General features: G+C 43.3%; 1 protein-coding gene across 1 annotated transcript in view; it reads left to right on the forward strand.

The window, feature by feature from the left end:
• Window positions 1-25,327, forward strand: part of LOC143282026 (tyrosine-protein phosphatase non-receptor type 9-like) — a 113,786-nt gene that overhangs the window by 81,080 nt on the left and 7,379 nt on the right. The window contains exon 7 of the mRNA XM_076587452.1: window positions 8,247-8,451. Coding sequence (XP_076443567.1) covers window positions 8,247-8,451 — 205 coding nt within the window. The remainder of the gene's footprint in view (window positions 1-8,246; window positions 8,452-25,327) is intronic.

The following is a 25,327-nucleotide window of genomic DNA, read 5'->3' on the forward strand; positions in this document are numbered from 1 at the left end:
AAGCAGAAGGTGAACACTTTTGTTAAAGATCTTTTGCAAGAGGAGTGGAATACCCAGATGGACAACAATCTGTTCCAAATTCGGCCAGACCTAAAATAGACCTTCTATCAGTGGTGAAGAATCAAAAGGACGAGTCTGTGCTGTGCAGACTGGGCATGGGGCACTTTTCTTACTCATTCTTACTTGCTAAAGGGGGAGGAGGCCCCTGGATGTATTCCCTGTGATGAGCCTCTCACTGTGAAGCACATGCTCTTTGACTGCTGGGACCTGCATGACATTAGACACAGACATTACAGGGTGGATTCTCTAAAGACTTTGTTTCGTGATGTCCCTTCATGGACACTGATGGACTTCATGAGAGAAGTGAACATTTTTAATCAGATTTGAATGTTTTAAACCCTGGAAAGTTTTTAAACTTTGAGTGAAACTAGTTTTTATTGTATTTTTTTAGCCATGACTTGAAGTAAATGCTAATGTGGCGATAGCCCTAAGATGGCCTTAGTGGTCGGCGAGGTTCTAAACACCATAATTGACTCACTTGTGTAAACAAAGTGAGTCTATGTTTTAACCCGGTGTTCGGTTGTGTGTGTGTGTGTGTGTGTCCGTGGTAAACTTTTAACATTGCCATTTTCTCTGCAAATACTTTGTCAGTTGACACCAAATTAGGCATAAAAATAGGAAAAATTCAGTTCTTTCCAGTCATCTTGTTTAAAACAATATTGCACCTCTGGGATGGGCACAAAAAAATTAAAAAAAGAAGCCAAATTATATGCAAACTGCATTTACAATTATATTTATATTTTTTTAATTCTCTAAACTTGGCACTTTGATCTGATATTCTGACACAACAACAAGAGCAGTCATTATTATCATTTTTTGTTCAAACAGGAACTTCTTTTGGTAAGCATGGAAGTTATATTAATTTTGCAAACGTTTTGGTGCAGGTGGTAAAAAAGGGAAATTAATCTAATTAATGCTTGGGGACTTAATTTGCTTTAAACTAATCTTTCTCATCTTAAACATTACATTTTGAAATCATACTCAATACATAAAAAGCTTGTGTGTTTTACTCTCAGTGTACAGGGCTTTCACTATGTTCATTCACCCAAGTGGTCTTTTTCGGAAATTACTAAAATCAATACGAGTGGACTTTATAGATCTGTTGGCTGAGCCCTGAAGGTCATGGGCAAAAATCAATTGCGTACACATATTTATACACATTCAAAGCACGTGCTCATATTCTTCGCGAACGCAAACCACGCCATTTTGTTTGAAGTTGTTGACCTGCCCGTTCAATCCTATATTCATTCGACAAGACACGATAACGTGATGGAAAGTTGGAGAAGGAGACCATTAAATATTTATTCAGAGAAAGATTTGTGAATGCCTCATCACTTACTGGATTATGCCCCAAACTGCCATAAAAATATCCACAGAATCTGTCGGAATTCACAGTTAAAAATAATAAACCATGTGAGTTAATACCCTTGAATTGATGAAACGTAAAAATTTCCAGTCTTTATTTTTCTCAAAATGAAGTCCTTTTCACTTAATAAGACGTTTAGAAATATTTGTACTTGACTCTACGTGTTATTAGTTTAACAAAATACTCAATTTTCATATCAACTTTAAAACTATAAAACTAGAATGAACATAAAAGAGAAATTGAATCGACCGTGTCAACCGGGTGTAACTAACTGAAACTTGTACATCTGTCTAGATCCAGAGAAAACGACTAAATGTTGCAGTGTGATTGCCACGTCTCTTTTACCGCGGACTTAAAAAGAATTTTTAATTGCCCTTAAAGATTTTTTGAATGCCCAAGATACACCAGAATAATATGATCTAAACAGCATTCTCACCGCGAATACTGCAATCGATTTATCGCCCTTTAAAAAAGCATGTTTAAATATTATATTTTTGAACGACAGTTAAGGAGCCATGATAGTGTAATGGGTAAGACAGTTTCTTCTCACCCAAACACACGGAGGTTGAATCTGCCGTTCGGACTTTTTTTTTTCTTTTTCTTTTAACCCAAAGCTTTATAATAACATACAGAATACATTTTAACGATTAGATTTTTATTTATTTTTTTTTTTTAAGTGTATCACAAGTGAGTCTTGAAGGCCTTGCCTCTCTTGTTTGATTTGATTTAATATAGACAAGGGGGACCGCCCATACTTATATATTGTGAGAAAGCATGGGGGTGCCCCCTATGCTTTCTTGCATATGAGAGAAATCATGGCAGGGAAATGACCATGCTTTCTCGCAATCACACGCTTTCTTGCAAACATATCCATACACACACATGCACTCATTTTTATAGCAGGCACACTCCTGACAAGTCTTTTACTATTTAGATAAGTGTGTGTAAGTGACAGGGAGGAATAATTACAGAACAAGTGTAGCCTACTTCAGATTATTACATCAACAGTTATGAATTTTGCAAATGATATATTGAATAAGGTAACCATTTTATGATGAAATAAAACCCACTCACAAATTATAAAGAAGCCAAAATATTTCCACAGTCAGGTTACTGTTACATTTTTATTTCTTATTCACAAAACTTAAACAGTGTAATCTGACATTCAGCCATACTGATTAAGAGCAGTCATTTTATAGTTTTAAGTTCAAATAGGTGCTTCTCTTGCTTAGTATGTTAGTCAGGTCAGGTCATTAGATCTGCTACTGGTAACCTGTAATCCAGTACAACCTGTTCAGGGTCGGGTTGCCGGCGACTAAACCGGCACTCCCACCGCTCCCTTCCGGGACTGTTGAGGCGGGTGGCTAGACACCCTTATGGAATGAAAAACGAGATCCATAAAAGGGCGTCGGCTCAGGAGAGCCACCGACAGCCATCTACCTCCACTGTGCTGTGTGCATGCCACACGCAGTTGGCCCCCGGGGTGTGTCTACCCATGCATGCGAAGTCTGGATCCGGCAGATCTGCGGAAGAAACCTATCGGTTCAACGGAGAGGAAGGCGGTTACAGCAATGCACTTTGGAGTGCAGAGAGCAAGATGAGACACTGAAAGGATATCTTGGTCATCCACTGCATCCGTGCTCATCTTCCAGTCGTTTCGACTTAGTCTTGCCACTGGAAATTGGTGAACCCGGACGAGAGAGTGAGGTCGACGTTGCGCAACTCCTCTTCACTTTAAACAAACTCATCATACAAGTCATCAGTCATCCATAATGACCTTTCATCCTTCATCCTTTCATCACCCCCAAGTCCTGTGGCGACAGGCGAGCGACGAAACGACAGGTGTGGGTACACTGGCAGTCGCAGCCGCAGACCTGCATGCAGGCGGCTCAGGCCATAGGGTCGTTCTTCATTGACAGGAGCAGCGATGGAGCTCGGCAGCCGTCTGAGCAGCCCTCTTTAGGAATGTACTGCTCACCTCCCTGGCATGAGGAAGGGGCTAGAAAAGGTGCCCTAAAAATTGCCTGCTCCATATCACCCTGGCCAGCATACCGCAGCTGGCGGGGACCCTATATCAGCGGTCGAAACAAAGAGAAATCAAAGAAAAAAACAAGGATCGTTCCTCTCACCATTGGTGCTTGGAACATAAGGACTCTCCTGGACAGAGATGACGCGGACAGACCCTAAAGGAGAACGGCACTAGTTGCATCCGAACTCGCCAGATACAACATCGACATCGCAGCCTTGAGTGAGACTCGGCTTGCAGGCGAAGGCGAGCTCAATGAACGGGGATCTGGTTACACCTTCTTTTGGAGTGGACGAGGAAGCGAAGAGCGTCGTGAGGCTGGCGTTGGTTTTGCAGTAAAAACAGCACTTGTCAGCAAGCTAGATGGAATCCCAAAGGGAGTCAACGATAGGCTTATGACCATGAAACTCCCACTGACATCTGGCCAGAAGCACCTCACCATTGTCAGTGCCTACGCCCCAACCATGACCAACCCAGATGAAGTGAAGGCGAAGTTCTACGAGGACCTTCACTCTGTCATTGCTGCTATCCCTAAAGCAGACAAGCTCATCATTCTTGGGGACTTCAGTGCTAGAGTTGGCTCTGACTACACCTCCTGGGATGGAGTGATTGGAAAGCACGGTGTGGGCCACTGCAACCCAAATGGATTGCTTTTGCTTCAGACCTGTGCAGAGCATGAACTGCTGATAACCAACACAGTTTTCTGCCTCCCTACCCGCAACAGGACGTCATGGATGCATCCTCGCTCAATGCATTGGCATCTCATCGATTATGTCATCGTCAGGAAAAGGGATAGGCAAGATGTACGTGTGACAAAGACCATGTGCGGCACCGAGTGTTGGACAGACCATCGCCTTGTAGTCTCGAAGCTGAATATTCGAATCCAGCCTAAGAGACGCCCCGAAGGCCAGAAGGCTCCAAAACGGCTCAACATCACTAAGCTGAAAAACATCACCATCAAACAGACCTTTGTGGAGCTGCTGGAAGATCGTCTGGAATCCGCCTCTCTGGACAACCAGAATATGGAGTCAAACTGGAGGACCCTGCGTGAGCTGATCTATAGTACAGCTTCAGAGACCCTGGGACCCATGACCAGAAAGCACAAAGACTGGTTTGATGAAAACTGTGATGAAATCAAGCAGCTTCTGGATGAGAAACGCCGTCTGCATCAAGCCTACCTGAGCAACCCAAAGTCCACATCAAAAAAGGATGTGTACAGTGCCATCCGCAGGACTGTTCAGCAAAAGTTACGTCAGATGCAGGATAAGTGGCTGAGTGACAAAGCTGATGAGATCCAGGGATATGCTGACAGGCATGATATGAAGAAGTTCTATGATGCCTTAAAAGAAGTCTACGGCCCCACATCCTCAGGATCATCCCCCCTCCTCAGTGCAGATGGGAATATCTTGATCACCGAGAAGGAGAAAATTCTCGAACGCTGGGCTGAGCACTTCAACAGTGTCTTAAATCGCCCTTCCTCCATAAATGATGAAGCCATAGACCGTCTCCCACAAGTCCCCTTCAGCAAAGCACTGGACGATCCGCCAACGCTTCTTGAGACCCAGAAAGCAATCCATCTGCTATCCAGTGGCAAAGCACCTGGCTCAGACCATACCAGCAGAGGTCTACAAGGATGGAGGCACTGTGCTGACTGAGAAGCTCCATCAGCTGTACTCACTCATGTGGAAAGAAGAGACGATCCCCCAGGATTTCAAAGATGCATCTATCATTCACTTGTACAAGCGAAAGGGGAACCGGCAAGCCTGTGATAACCATCGGGGCATTTCCTTGCTCTCCATCGCAGGCAAGATACTTGCCAGGATCCTCTAAACCGCCTCACAGCACACCTTGACCAAGGTCATTTGCCTGAGAGCCAATGTGGATTCCGGAAAGAGCGCGGAACAACCGACATGGTGTTTGCTGCAAGGCAGCTGCAAGAGAAATGTCAGGAGCAAAATGCTGATCTGTTTTCCACCTATGTCGACCTCACTAAGGCCTTCGACACCATGAGGAGAGAGGGACTGTGGAAGATCATGGCCAAGTACGGATGCCCTCGGAAATTTATTTCCTTGGTCAGCCAATTCCATGAAGGCATGCAGGCTAGAGTCCAGGACAATGGCGAAACATCTGCTCCTTATCCTGTCACAAATGGTGTCAAGCAAGGCTGCGTCCTGGCTCCAACACTGTTCAGCCTCATGTTCTCTGCAATGCTTACTGATGCCTTCAGAGATGGCGATGTTGGAATCGGCCTAAAGTACCAAACAGATGGCAAGCTTTTAACCTCAGAAGGCTTCAAGCAAAAACGAAGGTCATGACAGACATCATCAGAGACTTTTTGTTTGCTGATGATTGTGCCCTCAACGCTGGATCTGAAGCTGACATGCAACTCAGCGTCGACAAGTTTGCCACTGCCAGCAGGAACTTCGGCCTCACCATCAGCACGAGGAAAACTGAAGTTCTCCATCAGCCAGCCCCAGGGAAACCCCACGTTGAGCCCAACATCATAGTCAACGGTCAGAGACTCAGTGCGGTGGAGCGGTTCACATACCTTGGCAGCACACTGTCACGAAATGCGACCATCGACGATGAAGTGAACGTCAGGATTGCAAGAGCAAGCGCAACTTTTGGTAGACTCTATGCAAATGTCTGGAACAGAAGAGGCATTGGTCTTGAGACCAAGCTAAAGGTCTTCAGAGCAGTAGTTCTCCCCACACTACTGTACGCCTGCAAAACTTGGACAGTGTACCAACGACATGCCAAGAAGCTGAACCACTTCCACACAACATGCCTCAGGAAGCTACTGAACATCAAGTGGCAAGACAGGACCCCAGACACGGAGGTGCTTGCAAAAGCCACCCTTCCCAGCATCTTCACCATCCTGATGCAGTCCCAGCTTTGCTGGGCTGGACACGTGGCGCGCATGCCAGACCATCGGCTGCCCAGAAGGCTCTTCTATGGCGAGCTGCAACAAGGGAAGAGATCACATGGAGATCAGTAGAAGCGCTTCAGAGATACTCTGAAAGTCTCTCTGAAAGCGTTTGATATCAACCCTGACTCCTGGGAGGAATCTGCAGTGGACCGTGACAAATGGCACGCTGCTGTACACAAAGGCGCCAAGTTGTGCGAGGCCAACAGGACTGCTGCAGCTGTTAAGAAGAGGCAGGCCGGAAAGTCACGGGCAAACAAGCTCCCTGACAATGATATGCCTGTCTTTGTCTGCCCCAACTGTCAGCGAACATTTTGTGCGCAGATTGGACTATTCAGCCATCTGCGCATTCACAGATAGATTCATGAGGATCCCCCCCCACCCCCCACCACCACCGCCCTCCCCCGATCCCCCAGCTGGATGACAACGATGGTCATCATCGATCTTGATGGACACACACCATGTAAGTTACATTGATGAACACATCCACCAGGAACAGCTGAATATTGCCAAGTAATGAAACATAAATCTGAGTAATCCATGGGAATTTAATTTTCAGAAAATTGATCTTACTGATCTGAAACGTTACATTTTAAAATATGACTGAAGTCATAGAAAAGCTGTTATGTTTACATACTAAAACTGCCTACATTTGCCCAAGTGGTCATTTGTCAGTAAGAATTGCAAAGCAGCAGCATCTCTTTTTACACATAATCATATTTAATCAGAACATGTGTACGTGTACATTCATGTTCACAATAACATATTATTGAAAGGAGGTGAAGGATTTGAAAAGACCTCATCATTCATTATAAAGTTTATATAAATGACAGAATAAATCAACAAATCTCAGTCCAGAATTTGTTAAACTTAATTTGCACTCTGCATACCAGTACTTGTGAGGGATGTTCATTAAAGATTTCCCCTGACTGACTTCTGGTTATTGTAGGAGGTGAAACTGCACATGTATACATTTCTCTGTACTTCACGCGGTAGTTTGCATCTCAGAAATCATACCCAGATGGACATCAAGCTGTTCCAAATGCGTCCAGACCTAAAAGAGACGCTCCCATCAGTGGTGAAGAACAGAAAGGATGAGTGTGCTGTGCAGACTGCGCGTGGGGCACACTTTTTTTTTTTTTTTTTTACTCATTCTTACTTGTTGAAGGGGGAGGAGGCCCCTCAATGTATTCCCTGTGATCAGCCTCTCACCGTGAAACACGTGCTCCTTGACTGTTTGAATCTGCATGACGTTAGACATAGACATTACACGGTTTCTCTGAAGACTGTTTCGTGATGTTCCTCTGTGGACGCTGATGAACTTCTTGAAAGAAGTGAACATTTTTAATCAGATTTGAAGGTTTTAAACTATGGAAGGTCTTTAAACTTTTGAGTTGAAAGCTTAAAGCGATGACTAGTTTTTATTGGAATTTTAAAAAAAATTATTTACCTTTGACTTGTAGTAGGTATTAACATGGCTATAGCCTTGAGATGGCCTTAGTGGTCGGTGAGGCTCTAAGCACCATGATTTGATTTGGTTTGATTTGAATTTTATGCCACTTTGAGTTTGAATCCTTGATTTACTTGTTGATCCACAGAAAAAGTACACACACACACACACACACACACACACACACACACACACACACACTGAGAGACAGAAAAAACATGCTTGTTATGGACATTGTCCATGCCCATAACTGGTAAAGCACACAGGCTGCCTTGCCCATTACCGGTAATGCAGAAAATCGTTGCCTATTACTGGTAATGTGCAGTGATTGCACATTACCAGTAATGCACAGTTACCACTTTTGACCTTAACACTTGAATAAAGAAAATTTGATTATAATATTCACAATTATTTACAGATAGGAGAGTCAAGGGAGATCAAACACTTGCAGTTTATTAGCTGGCCTGACCATGGTGTGCCCCCAGCTGCCAGCTTCCTGGATTTCCTCTTCCATGTACGCTGTGTGCAAGAGGTGACCACAAAGAATCTTGGCACCTCCTGGACAGGAAACCCTCTTGGTCCACCCATTGTGGTGCACTGCAGTGCTGGCATTGGGCGCACAGGTAAGCATCTTCCTGTTCAGCTTCGTAAGATTAGTAATATCCGCCCCTTCCTGTCTGTTGATGCCGCCAAAAAACTTGCTGTTGCCTTCATTTTATTCCGCCTAGATTATTGTAATTCTCTCTTAGCTGGCCTTCCCAATGATAAACTCTACAAGCTCCAGAAAATACAGAATAGTGCAGCTCGACTTGTCCTTAAAAAGTTGAGGAGAGAGAGCGCTACTGCTCTCCTGCGGACACTTCATTGGTTGCCTGTTCAAGCCAGAATTGAATATAAAGTTGCCTGCCTATGCTTTCAGCGCCTGAATTGTGATACCACACCCTCATATCTTTCTGAGCTTATTGACCCGTACTTGCCAAACAGAACATTAAGATCTCTTGGTTCCTCCCAGCTACCTGTTCCCCGATACTTCCTTGACTCCTGTGGAAAGAGGTCATTTTCCATTTTTGGCCCAACAACTTGGAATTCTCTGTCTATTGCTCTCAGACAAACAACTCATCTATCTACCTTTAAAGCAAATCTTAAAACTTATCTCTTTAAAAAATACTTGTCATAACTCAAATAGTGCTGTTGTCCCAGGCCCATGGCAATGTAAGTGGGTGTGATGGGAGAGTAGGGAGAATGGGGGTGGCTAGATGGATGGTGGTGGTGTGGTTCGAAAGGGAGAATGACCCGATTTTTACCCCTTTTGCCTTTTCTACCCAAAATTTTATTTTACAATTTTTTACAAAATCTGTGGCAAGCAGATTACAATTATGTTCCTTTTTACATGTATGCATTTTAAATGAAAATTGTTGTCATCTCAGCCGTTTAATCATGTGTGTGTCTGTGTGTGTGTGTTAGTGTGAGTGTTGGAGTGTAACAGTTGTAGTATTGTGAGTTTTATGCATTGTGGTTTTATGAAGAATATTAATGATTCTGTTTTATGTTTCTGCTACTTTTTATATGCTTTCTTGTTTCACTTTAGGTATTGGATTGTAAAACGCTTAGAGCTTGCTTATGCGTATTATAGCGCTATATAAAAATAAAATATTATTATTAAATGTCATTTCATGTTGTTTATTCCACAACTGTTTACAAAGACCATATTAGAGATAAAGGCATTACTTTAAAACTATTCCATAAACACAAAATGATTCTTATGAAATAAACCATTTAAAAGCTAGGTTTTATCAAAGTAATAATCAACTGAATATTTTATCAGACATATATTTATATATATTTTAAAATCTTGCAATCTTTGTTGAGTTGGTTTTAAATGTTTTTGATGGTATATAATCCCAACGCTCAGTAAGGTGTTCGTTTCGGAGGGGCTTTTCACAGCATCTGAACCATTGGACTTTTTTCAGGATTGAGATGGTATGGGGTTGGAAAGTTTATTGCTTTTAAAGAATTTTTGTGTTATTCAGTTTATTGTAAGTATTTGGCAGATTGTAGTTTTGAATGATTGATTCATTTTCACTAAACTGCATTTGAATTTTATACTGTAATCATTTTTAACTTGATTACATCTACATTTGGTTTTGAAATAAACAAAGGTGATTTGTGGTGCTTATACTAGGTAATTGCCATTGAAGTGATATAATGTTTTGAATTGTTTTACTGATAATATTTCTTTGAAGTTAACATGTAACATGCATTTTTTGACTGAATGGTTTTGAGTGAATTTCAAAATGTATTAGTTTAATTGTAAATGGAACCAGATTACAAAATATGTGACAGGTATTTATTAGTCACAATTGTTTGATATCAGGGTTTTCTGTTTCAGGTCAACTTTGTTTAAAACATTATAATTATAAGCAACTAATAATTGGTAATATTATTGTATGATAACATTATTGATAATTAATAACACTTTGGTTCTTTACTACTGATGATGATTTTTTTTAAAAACTCTCCTAATACTTCATTTTTAACTCTGTTAATTACTTTTTAATTTTCAACTCTTCTACAAAACTTCATTGCTATCTCCTCCTTTCTGTGTAAAATTAGTAAAGTCTTCAATTCTGGTTGAGCTAAAAGAAATATATTACAGGTTTTACCCCATTCTTGCTGGAGATATTTTTATATGACAGAACTTTGGGTGTATGTTTTTGAAAAGGAACTGAAGGAACATAAGTTTTGTTCACTCATTAAAGTGAATAATGCTTATAAAACTTAGCATGCAATACCCATGTGTATAATGTGTGAAAACTGGAATTTCATACACATATATTGCTGCAGGGGGAAAGATCATTTTCTTAAAAAATTGTCCCAATTGATTTAGAAGCAGAGAATCACACAGGATTTGCCCAAAAAATCTATTTTTGCACAGTCCACAAAAATAGAAATGTCAACTTCCAGTGTTGACAATTTCCAAGTTCACTGTAGATCCAGGGACATACTCAGATTTCTGTGGATATTTATTTCACTTGAACTAGTTTGAATGTGGTCATTTATTTTATTTTATTTTTTATAATTTGTTCAGCACCTCAAGAAATTGCTATTGTAGAATCTGAAACATTTATACAATATTGCTCTTGGAATATGAATAAGAAAACCAGAATTCAGGATTTAGGAGCTGCTTCTGAACTTCTGTTCAAGGTCTGCAATCAAATACAATGCCCTGTCAGTGTTCACTGTGGAGTTAGTACTGGGTATATCTAATTATATATCCTGATACACTGTACCATGTCAAACTGACGCAAACTAAGCCATTGGTTTGCTCTGTAAGCCAGATTCGCAGGTAACTCTGCTAGAAAAGATCATATTGTCTCAGCTCTTAGCTCATCTGGAGCAGAATGGTCTACTTAATTCCCACCAGTCAGCTTATAGACGTGGTCATAGTTGCGAAACAGCCCTTCTTAGAATAGTGAATGATTTGCTTTCAGGATTTGATGAGGATAAGATATCTGTTCTCGCTCTCTTAGATTTGTCAGCAGCTTTTGACACTATCGACCACTCTATCCTCTTGAACAGACTTAAAACTTCCTTTGGTATTCGTGACACTGCACTAGAATGGATCACGTCTTACCTGTCAGATCGTACACAGAAAGTGTGTGTAAATGGTACATACTCTAGAGTATCTGCCTTGAAATATGGTGTCCCACAAGGGTCCGTCCAAGGTCCTGTTCTTTTCGTGCTGTATGCGGCTCCTGTGTCAGATGTCATCAGTCATCATGCGATGTCGCATGAGAGCTTTGCTGATGACACACAACTTAATCAGTCGGCTTCCATAGTTGAATTTGATGCACTGGTGACTCAAACACAGGAGTGCATTGCTGGCCTAAAGGACTGGATGACTCTCAACAAGCTGCAATTAAATGATGATAAGACTGAATTTATGATAACCTGTCCAAAGAAGTTTCGTCAACATCCTTCCTTTCCTGACTCTGTTCTGATCAACAGCACACCTGTTTCACTTTCTCCCTCTGTTCGCAGTCTTGGTGTAATCCTGGACCAGTCTCTTTCCTTCCAACAGCACATTTCGAATATCTATAAAGTTGCCTATTTGGAACTGCGTAGAATCAGCTCTATCCGCCACTATCTCTCAACCGATGCAACCAAGACACTTGTATGCTCTCTGGTTCTCTCAAGATTGGATTACTGCAACTCTCTTTTGGCCGGCCTTCCCAAATACCTGTTAGACAGACTCCAACGAATTCAGAATAACGCTGCCAGACTCATTTGCAGAGCTTCTAAATTTAACCATGTTTCTCCTCTCCTTCAGTCTCTCCACTGGTTGCCTGTTTCTGATCGAATAGACTATAAGCTATCCACTCTGACCTTTTCTGCAGTCAACAGATCTGGCCCCAAGTATCTTTCTGAACTCATCCATATCTATACCCCATCTCGCCAGCTCCGTTCTTCCTCTGATACTCGACTTCTCAGGATACCTCACGTCAGAAGTAAGACCTATGGACACAGATCGTTTTCTTTTCAATCGCCAAAGACGTGGAACAAGCTCCCCGATAACCTCCGTCATTCTGATTCCCTCGCATCTTTTAAATCTCGTCTCAAAACTCACCTTTTCCCTCAGCAATAAGTTCAATTGTGGCAGGTCCACTTCCTTTTCGTTAGGTGTGCTTGACTAAGTGTGTATACGTATGTATGTGTACATAACTACATGCATGTATATGAATGTGTATTGTGTGTGCGTGTGTTTATGTAAGTTTGTGCCTGCCTATGTGTGCGTATGTGTTAGGGTAGCTGTTAGATACACATGTATGTTAAAATGTATGTATGCAGTGTGTGTGTGCGTGCGTGCGTGCGGGCGTGCGTGTGTGTGTGTGTGGTCACATTTTGGTGTGTGTATGTAACATAGATATAATGTTTTATGTTATCAAAAGCGTTTTTGTAAAACACCTCGAGCAGATTTCTGGATAGTGTGCTATATAAGTATCCATTATTATTATTATTATTATTATTATTAACTCAGTACTAAGCTTAATGCCTGTGCTCATCCAGTCAGTACAATTCCCTGCCAACAGTTCCATGCACAAGTCTGTCAGTATTTGTTTGGTCTCACCTTGAGCTTTTCCTGGCTTTTATTTAAGGTAATGGTGTTGCATGGTTGCTTTTCTGCAGCTTTCTTTTACATCTTTTGTGCCAGTTTTGATGTTGAATTTTATCTTGCTACTCAGTTATCTTTTTTTTTCCTTCTTTTTTTTCTTTTTTTTTTTTTTTTTTTACTCTTGCTCCACTGGATTTTCTTTCTTTCATTCCTCTACTAGGGCTTGAAGGGTGGGCTCCGACTTCTACTGATGGCTATGCCTCGCACTCCACCCCATGATGGCCAAACCCAAGAGACTGGGTCGATTTCACCTCTTTATGCTAACCCAGACCCAGAGTGTCTGGGTTCTCCTGTTTACGATAAGGGCAAAGTCTCTTGTGACGGATCTTGGAAGGAAGGCTTGACCTGGAAAATTGGTCAGGAAGGGGACTAAGGGGGAGTAAAGTTGTACCCCTCCCCCTCCCACAAAGTTATCCCAAATGGATGGGAGTTTAGGTGGGGGTCATGCCCCTGCTGTGCCAGTGCTGGGGTGGGTGGGACATTCAGAGAGATTTGGTGACCACCTTTTACTCACAACAGTACACTGAGACTGCTCTTAGTGGTGGCACAGATTCTCTTTGCTGAGTCCCCTCCTCCATTTCCCTCAGTGGGGGGAAAGCCCTGGCCTCGGATGGACATCTCTCTTCAACCCATCACAGATCACAGTACCACAATATCCCAATGGGAGAGGATGCGTGATCCTTGCTTTCTGGCCCTGCTTCCAAGGCAGTGATGGTGAGGTCTGTGACTGGCATTCACTCTTCATGGGTCACCTCCATTGGGACCTCTGGTTCCAGCGAAAGGGTATGGCTTGTGAGAAGTGAGGCATATGACCCCACTATCCAGACTCTCTCTCCCCTCCCAGAACCATTGGTCTATGGATGGAATTGGCTCTGTGGCAGGTGATCCTTTCAATACTGGCCTTTTGGCTCATGGCAGGTGACCCTGCTATCTGGCTGGTTTCCTGTGCTAAGGGAGACCTGTGCTTGGCAGTTGGGTTCCTTGGGGATGGGCTCACAGGGCGACAGGTGCCCACTGGTGGATTTCACCATCCTACCCCTTGGACACACTAGACTGCATGGTGGACCAGGGCTGGATGCCTGGCACTCTTTTCATTGGTCTGCCCAGCACAGGTTTTCCCCCCAGAAGTTTGTGTCCCTCTGGGGGCATATGCAGCCTCTGGTGATGGGACCTATCACATGTCAGGATGACTCTGTCACCAGCACCTCCCTTACAGAGCCTAATGCCTCCTAGTACCATTGCTCATTTGTGGAAACCATGTGGTTCCTCACCCTCAGCCATCTGTACTCTTGAGGGATTACTGAGTTTTTCTGCCCTCCAAACACTGTGGGCCTTTCTCTCTTTTCATAATGCTGAACATGAGAAGGTCTGGCACCCCAGTTCGCAGGCAGGGCTGGACTGTCAGTCCCACTACTCTTCTTCATCCTTCTGTAGCCTTTCCACTGTGTCAACCCCTGGGCTCTGAGGGTGCTTCCATTTATCCCAAGGAGACAGTTCTCTCTTGCTGGCCTTGCTGAGTTAGAACTTAGCTCCTTTTTCTGCACAATCCCCACTGGCCTTCCAAGGCAACAAGACTCCAGCTCCTGGACCTTTATGCATGTCAAGGTTATGGAGACGGCTCAGGGGTGGCTTAATAAGCTTGCTTACATAGTGAGGTGTGCCACAACTATTCTCCCCCTTGATAAGGAGTCCTTTGTAAACCCCAGACCACCAGCTAATACGGAGGCAAAACCTTCAGAGCAGGACTGCATGCTAGTCCCTTAACACACTCCCTTTGCCATCCTAGCCATTCGCATCATCAGAACTGAGCTGAGTAAGATAAACTGGCTCACCTGTCTTTTGATGGCTTATAATTTCTTTGACACCTCCATACAGAGGACCAACTGCTTGTGGGAAGAACACCTTGAACACCTTGGTAAGGTGTCTCCTCACACTGAGCCTCAGGGCCTCTTCAACAACTCTGTCTTAATTTTTTAGTAGTGGACTTCGGATCTGACAGTGGCAGTGGACGTGGCGATTAATTATGTGCTGGCCAGAAGTGATGTGGTTCTCTGCTGGTACCACTCCCTCTTTGGACCTAAGACCTGTCAATTTGTCAGCTACAGGGGTGAAAACGGGGAGATTGCCCCATACTGGTTTATACTTCCTATGGGCCTTGGCTGGCAGCTTGGGATCCTCTTATTGTGACTCGGCCCAAGTTGCTGTAGTCGAGTCAGCAACAGCCCCAACTTTAGTCACACAATCTTCATCCTTTTTTGGGTGTGCCACCCAGTGGAAGACTGGACCAAAAAACAGCGCTCTTATTGACTCATGACACTCAGCAACTGGATTGTGTCTGTGCTAGAATTGGGAGTATGTGCTACTGTGGGCACAGAGGAGCAGGAATGCACCTTGAAAATGGAGATCTCCCAACTGAGTTGTGAACTGTGAACTCATGGACTCATGTCTGGGGTTTAATGGCCACCTGTTTGAAGGTGGTACCAATTTTGGATCTTTTTTTTCCAGATTCTCATGCACCCATAAGCTGTATTGAAGTAGCGATAGCCTTGAGATGGCCTTAGTGGTTGGCGAGGCTCTAAGCACCATAATTTGATGTGATTTGACCCGTTTCAGTTTCAGTAGCTCAAGGAGGCGTCACTGCGTTCGGACAAAACCATCTACGCTACACCACATCTGCCAAGCAGATGCCTGACCAAATTTGACCCATAAGCTGATAGTTTAAGTTCATGGGGAGGTTCAAGGTCTTCTACTTCTCAACCCTCCGTGTTAAAGAATTGGTATCCTTGGTCAGGTCGGAGTCCATCCATTTCTGTGTTTACCTGAAAGACTAGTTCTCTTGGCCCAGTCGGTCACTACTTTGTCGTGGTCGGGATCAGCATGACGTTAGACACAGACATCACCCGGCGGTTTCTCTGAAGACTTTGTTTCTTCTTGACTTCTTGAAAGAAGTTAACATTTCAAATCAGAAGGTTTTTAAACTTTGAGTGGAAAGCTTATAGCGGTGACTACCGTAAAGTTTGGTCTATAAGCCGCGACTTTTTACTCCAGCTTCAACCTCTGCAGCTTATACAATGATGCGGCTTATTTGAGGATTTTAATGATCCCGGGAGTGTCACGTTCTTGTCTATTCTTAGCTGCCCTTCAACTCACCAAAATCATGATTTCTGTCCATGAATTTTTGGATGAGCTTCAGGATAGTGTGCTAACTTCACATTTTATAAATCAAATCCCCACACATTAAAGCCTTCAGATCAGCATTCAGTTCTACTCTGCTCAAGCGTACACCCTCATCATACCGAAAACGCGACGTTATGCCTATGATGTCAGCTTTCAAATTGAAGGCGATCAACCTAGCAGATGACAGTGCAAGCGACGAACCAGCAGTGACCTCCACCTTCATGTTCATGAAGTGAAAGCGAGGCTGAAGTCATTGACAAGATGGCGGAGGAAACTGTGCTGGTTCTCTTCAACTCGGACACTGAAGACAAAGATTTCAGTGGATTCAATGAGCAGGATAATGTTGAATAAATGTGACTATCCTTAAATTATGGATCTTATTTTTGTTGTGTTTATTTATTATTTTTTTGTGGCATTAGCAGTATTTTCGCTTGCTTTTCTTTGTGTTGTTCCCACTTGTGCTTATTTCATAACCTACAGTATTGACAGCTTTTCTGTAGTATCAGTATGTGTTCCGGTACCGGAAATAAGTGCGGCTTATAAGCCAGTGCGGCTTATGTATGTATAAAGTTCAATTTTTTCCAAAATTTATGGGTGTGGCTTATATACCAGTGCACTCGATACACCAAACTGTACGGTAGTTTTTATTGTAATATTTTTTTTACCCTTGACTTGAAGTAGGTATTAATGTAGCGATAGCCTTGAGATGGCCTTAGTGGTTGGCGAGGCACTAAGCACTATAATTTGATTTGATTTGGATTGAATGGCGGACCTTCTCATCAAAAATTGTTTCTCCCATGAAACAGTGCAAACTCTCACTTCTCTCTTGGATGGAGTCACTGGTGGCCATCATAATCCTGAACAGGGTCCTGAACCACCCGCTTTAGTGGGAGCTGAGATTTAGCTGAAACCAGAAGACAAATCTGTCAAGGCAAGTGGTTCCTTGAGATGACGTCCAAATGGCTACTGTCCTCACTCAGAGAGTGCCCATAGGCCCCCCACCCCACTCTTCAGGCGGTGCAACCCTCTGGAACCTGAAGCGTTCACAGGGCTCTTCGCTTCTCAAAGGAGACCTTTAGCAAGACCATCCAATTGTTCACAAACGACAGTGGTATGTTTTGTGAAAAAGGAGGGGAAGGTTGGGTGCATTCTCTGAACCTCTTCCTGCAGGCCAAGGCCCCATCAATTGGTGCCATGACAGGGGCATTGCTCTCTCAGTGAGACACCTAGCAGCCAAGGCCAACATCTTGGTTGATGCCCTCAGCAGGTCCTTGAGTGTCCTTCAGAGTGGACCTCGACAAGGTAACACATCAGGGGGTGTGGGAACTGTGGTTCCAACAGATGCTGGACCTCTTTGTGATGAAGTTCAACAAGAGACTCCTGATTTATGACTCACTGGTTCTCAGACCAGGGAGCCTGGGCAATAGATGCTCTTTCTCGAGATCGGAGCAACTTACTGCTTACGCTTTTCCTCCCTTTCTGATCCTGTGGACCATGGTGGTTCAGTAAGCCAGGTTGGAGCGCCTGCAGCTCATCCTGATTGCACTGAAAGTAGTTTGCCCAACCTTAGTACCCAGACCTGCTGGCTCTCATTCTCACTCACTTTCCTCCTCTGGAATTAAGATCAAACCAGATCTGCTGATACAGCCCCATTCATGGATTCCTCATTTGAACTCCAAGTACTTTGCCTTCATCCATGGCTGCTACACAGTCCACTTTGTGTCCACCTCCTTCTGCTCCTTGGATAGCCTCTTTACTAGTGGGCCTCTCCATTAGGAATCAGACCCCAGTTTAATATTGTTTCCAAGAAGGATGAAGATCGGTATCTGTGTCCAGTCAGGTGTCTCAAATACTACAAGGATAGATCTTGCAGTTGATGTTCCACTAGATTTACCTCTGGGATAGATCTTGCAGCAGATGTTCCTCTTTAGGAAGGTGGCAGAATGGTCATGACTCTTATCTGCCAATACCGTGTCTGTGAGGGTCTTTGTTCAAAGTGTATAGACATTTGGTCAAAATAGAACACGAAAACACCATTTTTGAGCTTTCAGAGCTCTGATGCTCCTTCTTCAGCAGCCATGTTTATTTGCTAATGATGTCAATGGTTCGGCACATGTCACAGCTAACAGTTAAAAGAAAGAAGAATGAAAAAAACGTCATGGCACATGAGAGGGAGGGAGGGAGGAAGGGAGAGAGGTTGGTACTGGGTTGAAGAGAGGGAGAGAGGTTGAGGAGAGAGGGAGGGAGAGAGAGAGGGGGGGAGGGAGGAGGGAGAAAAGGAGGGAATGAGGGGGAGGGAGGGAGAGGAGAGAGGAAAGTAGGGAGGGAGGGAGAGAGAGGAGAGAGGAAAGTAGGGAGGGAGGGAGAGAGAGGGAGGGAGAGGGAGGGAGGGAGAGAAGGAGTCAGGGGAGGGAGGGAGAGGGAGGCAGCTGAAATATCCAGAACAGGTGAGTGTTTTTCGACTATGAGTGAAAGAATTGTCTTTCCTCCAAGTCCTCCAGGTATTCAACAGGGCCACTACTGGTGCAGGAAGACGAGGGACAGATTCCAGAAGAGGCAACCATCACCAACTGCCCCAAAGGGATTAGTCAGAAACGTTCAGACCATCAGGATAGTTGGTGTGCAGCTTCCACCTCCAGAATCTCTCTCTCCCCTTCCTGATCTCTGGATTTTCTGAGTGGACCTGTTCTATAACAGTGCACTTCATGTCTTCTACACTGTGATCTGACTGTCGGAAGTGTCTTGCAACCAGAGGAAGTTTGTTCTCGTTTTCAGTAGTACACCGAATGTTGTACGTGTGGTTGTAGAACCTCTTCCGAACAGACATTTCTGTCTCCCCCACATACTGTTGCGCTCTGCATTTTTCACAGTCTGTCAGGTATACAATATAGGAGGACTTGCAGTTGACGCTGTCTCTGATCTGGAATGTTTCCCCAGTCACAACGCTCTCAAAAGTTGTGGTTGCTTTGAGGTGACTGTTGCACAGGACACAACCCCCACACTTGAAACAGCCTTTGTTCTCCCCCACAGTCACAGTAGTTTGGGCAGCTTTGATGGCATCAGCATGTCCCTGATGTTCTTACAGTTCCTTTCCCCAACAGGAGGAGGTTCTGGAACAGTCTTCTTCATCCTGTTGCTGGTGTGAAGAACTGGCATGTACATCTTCAGCCAGTGTGATGAAGGTGGATTCTTGGGATTGTGTCTGATCACAAACGGCACTCTGGTCATACTGGTTTTGTCCTTGTGGTATTCCAAAGTGGTGACACATTGTTTTTAGGACACTGCACTGATAGCATCATCTATCAGTTTGGCTGGGTATCCCCTTTTCCACAATTTGCATTTGAGATCCTGACATCTTCGTTTGAAATCTTTTTCCTCCCAACAGATTTGTCGATAGCGAAGGCACTGGCTGAACGGTATGTTCCGAACGCAGTGGTGTGGGTGACATGAGCTGAAGGGTAGGATCATGGATGCATCTGTGTCTTTGATGTGCAGATCCGTTGTCTGTGTACCATCTTCTGTTATGCTCATGCTTATGTCAAGGAATGGCACGTCCTTTCTCCCGACCTTTTGCAGTGAACTTTATCGTGGGATGCTGTTCGTTCAGCCACGTGATGAATCTGTGCAGTTCATCCTCTCTATGCAGCCAGAGCATGATCACATCGTCAGTGTATCTGATTCGATGTTCCATGGACAAGTGCTGATGAACATCTTCTCCAACCATCCCATTAAGATGTTCGCTATGGATGGCGCCATGGGGGTACCCATGGCAGTACCGAGCACCTAGTGGTAGATTTGGTCATTGAAACTGAAGACATTGTTTTTCAGAATGTAATCAGTTACTCTCAGGATCACTCCAATCAGTGGGCAGTCTGGTGCAAGATCGGCAGAAAAAGTGTCTGACAATGACACAGAGACTTCATCATGAGGAATGTTACTGTAGAGCCCCACAACATCTGTTGTGATGATCAGTGCTTCAGGTGGCAGTGGTTGGTACTTCTCCCTCCAGTTCTCCACTGTTTGAAGAAAATGGGTGGTATCTTTCAGATAGGATGGAAGACCTTGTACCAGTGGTTGCAACCAAAAGTCCACTAATTTAGACAGCTTCTCAGTGGGTCCTCCACATCCTGACATGATGGGCCTCCCTGGTGGTTTCTCTTTACACTTGTGGACCTTTGGCAAGTGATAGAAAATGCTCGTTCTTGTTTCATCTTTAGCAAGTAGGGCCCATCTGTAGCTGTCGACATCAGTGAACCCCCTATTGTGGAGCTCCTCCACAATGTTATTCAAACTGCGTGCAATGGACGCTCTACAATCATGAGAGAGGCGCTGGTAGTTGTCTGTGTTATTCAGTTGTCTGAGTGCTTCTGCTTCGTAGTCGCTGCAGTCTTGCACTACTGTAGCCCCTCTTTTGTCTGCTTTAGAGATTCTGATCTGATGATTCTGAACCATGTCTCGAACCTCAGACAATGCATGTTGACAGTTCCTGTTCAAATTGCGTTTCTTCACTCGGGGAGGAATGTGTCCTGCTACCATGGACGTGATGGTATCACAATAGGCGTCTAAGTCTTTATCACGTCCCTCCGGTGGGCACCACATTTTCTTCTTGTAGAATTTCATTGCCTTGGGGATTTGTGCAGGTACGTCATCACGATGGAAGAGCTCTCTGAGACGTAACCTTCTCTCTCCTTCTTTTATGTCCCAGAGCAATTCTGCTTTATTGACAGAAGTTGGTGTGAGGCAAAACTTAGAACACAGTGACAGCTCATAACATTGTTCTGCAGAGAGTTATACTGATGATAAATTTATCACCTGGTTGGGTTCAGGCTCTAACACAGTGTTACATCTTTGGAAATGACGATTCCGTCCCTTTGATGTGAATGAGTGTTGGTCTATCCTAAAGCCTGGAGGAATTTCAGGTCCGTACTTATGGATGGGAGTGGGAGAACTGTCTTTAGTGCTTTGGCTGATAAGTAGCTTTGTGTGAGTATTGCCCTGTGCAACTGAACATGAGACACAATTTGGCACCCTTGAACAGCTTCAAGTTCGGATGAATGTATTTCAGTCTTTTCTGAAGGCTCATCTTCTGGAAATCTCCTGTCACAATCCAGAGACTTATCCAATCCTGGGATTTCAGCCTCTCTTGAAGACTCGTTTTCTAGAAATCCCCTGTCACAGTCCAGAGACTGATCCAATCCTAAACTGATTTGCGTCTTGTCTGAAGGCTTGTCTTCTAGAAGTCCCCTGTCATAGTCCAGAGACTGATCCAGCCCTGAAACAGCTGAAAACATCCTGTCAAAAAGCCCTGAACATCATCCGAGTCGTGGCACACACAGACTGGGGCGCTGATAAGAGAACTCTCTTGCACCTCTACAGAGCCCTGGTCCAGTCCAAACTGGATTACGGGTGTGTAGTGTACGGCTCGGCCAGACCATCTTACCTGAAACTGCTGGACCCTATACACCACCAAGGGCTCCGTCTCAGCTTAGGTGCATTCCGCACCACCCCTGTGCACAGTTTGTATGCAGAGGCAGGGGAACCGCCTCTCTTCGACCGCAGATTGAAGCTGACCTTAAACTACTACTTGAAACTGTTTTCTTAACCCCAAAACCCTGTTTACGATGGTGTTTTCAACAACCCCTTCAACAAGAAATTTAAAGACAACCCAAACTGCATCCCTCCTCTTGGACTCCACATTCAGCCACACATAGAAAATGCCAATCTGGATGTTGGCAGCATCTCAGACTTCTCCAAGTTCCCTGACAGCCCACTGTGGACCTTTAAAACACTGGAGGTCCAATTCGATCTGCCCTTGTACTGTAAAGACTCCACCAGTTCACTGGCCTACAGAACTTACTTTTTGGAACTCTGCCTTTCCTGACTAGTCCTCAACGGAACACATCTTATCTGACAGCTCAGTGTACACTGTGGAACTGACCGCACTGGTTCTGGCGGTAAAAATGGTTCTCTGTTCAAAATAAAAGAGATTTATGATCTTTCCGACTACTTGTCAGGAATCTCACTCATCCCAAACTGCTGGAATTCTGCGATGCTTTTACTCTTGTAACGAAGAAAGGATATGATGTTGTGTTGGCCTGGGTTCCTGGCCATGTTGGCATTCATGGTAACGAAAGGGCAGACCAGCTGGCCAAGAACGCTGTAAAGAAAGAATTATTGAGATCCTTCGTACCATACACAGACATGAAGCAGAAGGTGAACACTTATGTTAAGGATCTTTGGCAAGAGGAGTGGAACACCCAGAAAGACAACAAGCTGTTCCAAATCCGTCCAGACCTAAAAGAGACCCTCCCATTGGTGGTGAAGAACAGAAAGGAGGAGTCTGTGCTGTGCAGACTGCGTGCGGGACACACTTTTTTTTTTCACTCATTCTTACTTGTTGAAGGGGGAAGAGACCCCTCTATGTATTCCCTGTGATGAGCTTCTCACTGTGAAATGTGCTCCTTGACTGTTGGGATTTGTGTGACATTTGACACAGACATTACACAGCAGTTTCTCTGAAGACTTTGATTTGTGATGTCCTTCCATGGACGCTGATGGACTTCTTGAAAGAAGTGAACATTTTTAATCAGATTTGAAGGTTTTAAACTATGGAAGGTTTTTAAACTTTTGAGTGGAAAGCTTGAAGCGGTGACTAGTTTTACCGTAAAGTTCGGTCTATTGAGCGCACTGGCAAAATTGAACTTTATACATATATAAGCCGCACTGGCTTATAAGTCGAACTTATTTCCTGTACCGGAACACATACTGATACCACAGAAAAGCTGTCAATACTGTAGGTTATGAAATAAACACAAGTGGGAACAACACAAAGAAAAGCAAGCAAAAATACTGCTAGTGCCACAAAAAGATAAAAAATAAAAATAAACACAACGAAAATAAGATCCATAATTTAGGGATAGTCACATTTATTCAACGTCATCCTGCTCACTGAATCCACTGAAATCTTCGTCTTCAGTGTCTGAGTTGAAGAGAACCAGCACAGCTTCCTCCGCCATCTTGTCAATGACTTCAGCCTCGCTTTCACTTCATGAACATGAATGCAAAGTGGAGGTCACTGCTGGTTCGCCGCTTGCACTGTCGTCTGCTAGGTCAATCACATTCAATTTGAAGGGTGCATCATAGGCATAACGTTGCATTTTCGGCATGATGAGGGTGTACGCTTGAGCAGTCAGAACTGAATGCTGATCTGAAGGCTTTAATGTATGGGGATTTGATTTATAAAACGTGAACAGTTAGCACACTGTCCTGAAGCTCATCCAAAATTCATGGACAGAAATCATGATTTTGGTGAGTTGAAGGGCAGCTAAGAATAGACGAGAATGTGACACTCCCGGGATCGTTAAAATCCTCAAATAAGCCGCATCATTGTATAAGCCACAGGGGTTGAAGCTGGAGTAAAAAGTCACGGCTTATAGACTGAACTTTACGGTAATTGGATTTTTTAAAATTTTTATTGATTTTATTAATTTTTTTTAATTTACTCATGACTTGTAGTGAGTATTAACGTGGCGATAGCCTTGAGATGGCCTCAGTGGTCGACGAGGCTCTAAGCACAATAATTTGATTTGATTTGACTCATTCACCCACTTACCAACTCACTCATACCCAATTTGTGAGAAATCATGGGAATCCTTCCTTATTTTAACAAAAAAGATTTCGTTTGTCATTGGAGTTGGGTTCTTGTCTTGCCCCAATGCAAATCTAAGAGAAAAACTGGAGAGATGAAAAGAGAAAGAGGGGGGCGATGACAATGACAATAATGGTAATGACAGTGGCATTCTTGAAGACATCAACAGTAATGACACTAAAACATACCTGTTTATTGTATTTCACATAAGATGATTCATGCAATCAGCTGACCTCAAATTCAACATCAGAATCAATGGCAAACAACAAAATAAAGACAATGTATATAATTCAAACAAAAATATAATATGATATAACATAACATATCATAACGTAATATAATGTAATGTAACATTGATGATATGAATTGTATAATATAATGTATCATGAAATAATTTTTTTTTTTTTTTAATATGATATGATATAATATTACTTCAACCATATCTTTCCCAAGGGTTGTACAGGAAATAACATGCTTCATCCTCATGTTGGGAGCGTGAAAACTGGACCAAATAGTTTTGATGTTTGTTGTGATGCAATCTTTTCTGTCATATTTATTAGAATGTTCTTCATTTCATGCTTGCTCATTTGTTCATCTGTTTGTGTCAGCATGTTTTTGCATGTAAGATTGCACTGAAAATAGATTATCAGTTTCATTGTTGACACTTAGAACATGAAAATATTCAAATGAAAAAACAGAGTGAAAGAAGACCAAATCAACCAGCCAAGTAAACACACAAAAGGGAACACACACACACACACACACACACACACTCACTCACTCACTGACATAGACACACAATCACACTTTTTTAAACCAGTACTGTGCCATCACCTTCACCGTCTACTGTTGATGTCTTCCCAAACATCACTGTCATTATCATGATTGTCGTCATTTCCCCCATTTCTGGTTTCTTTTTCTCTCTCTCATTTTTCTCTTGGATTTGCGTTGGGAAAAGACAAGAAACCAACTCCGATGATAGAAGAATTATTTTGAATAAAAATTTGGGGGACTTCCCACGATTTCTCACACATTGTGAGAAATCGTGGGGGCGCCCTCCCCCCCTCCCTCCCCACACACGATTTCTCGCAATTGAGAGAAAACATGGGAAGGGAACGACCACAATTTCTCGCAAATCCATGATTTCTCTTAACCCCTTCACTGCCATAATATAATAGCTTTTTTGTACTGCTGTGTGCCAGGGTAAATTTTTGCTTTTTTCAGTAGGTTCACTAATCTGTTCATTGCTCATTCATTTATTTAGATATCCATATGATTTTTTTTTAATGTTTTTTCCTGATACCCTTCGCTATGCTGTGATACCAAAATAATTTGGGTTTGTGGGTATTTAGTGAGGGAAAAATTGATAAAATAATCATTTATTTCTAAGAAATAACATTTTCGGAGCATAAACACATTCACAGCAGCACATAAAACCACATAAAACACTGCACAGCTTGTTTTTTGTGTTTACCGAATATCAGAACAAGCATCTGGTACA

The sequence above is a fragment of the Babylonia areolata genome, chromosome 5, assembly GCF_041734735.1.
Source record: "Babylonia areolata isolate BAREFJ2019XMU chromosome 5, ASM4173473v1, whole genome shotgun sequence".
Classification (NCBI taxonomy): Eukaryota; Metazoa; Mollusca; class Gastropoda; order Neogastropoda; family Buccinidae; genus Babylonia; species Babylonia areolata.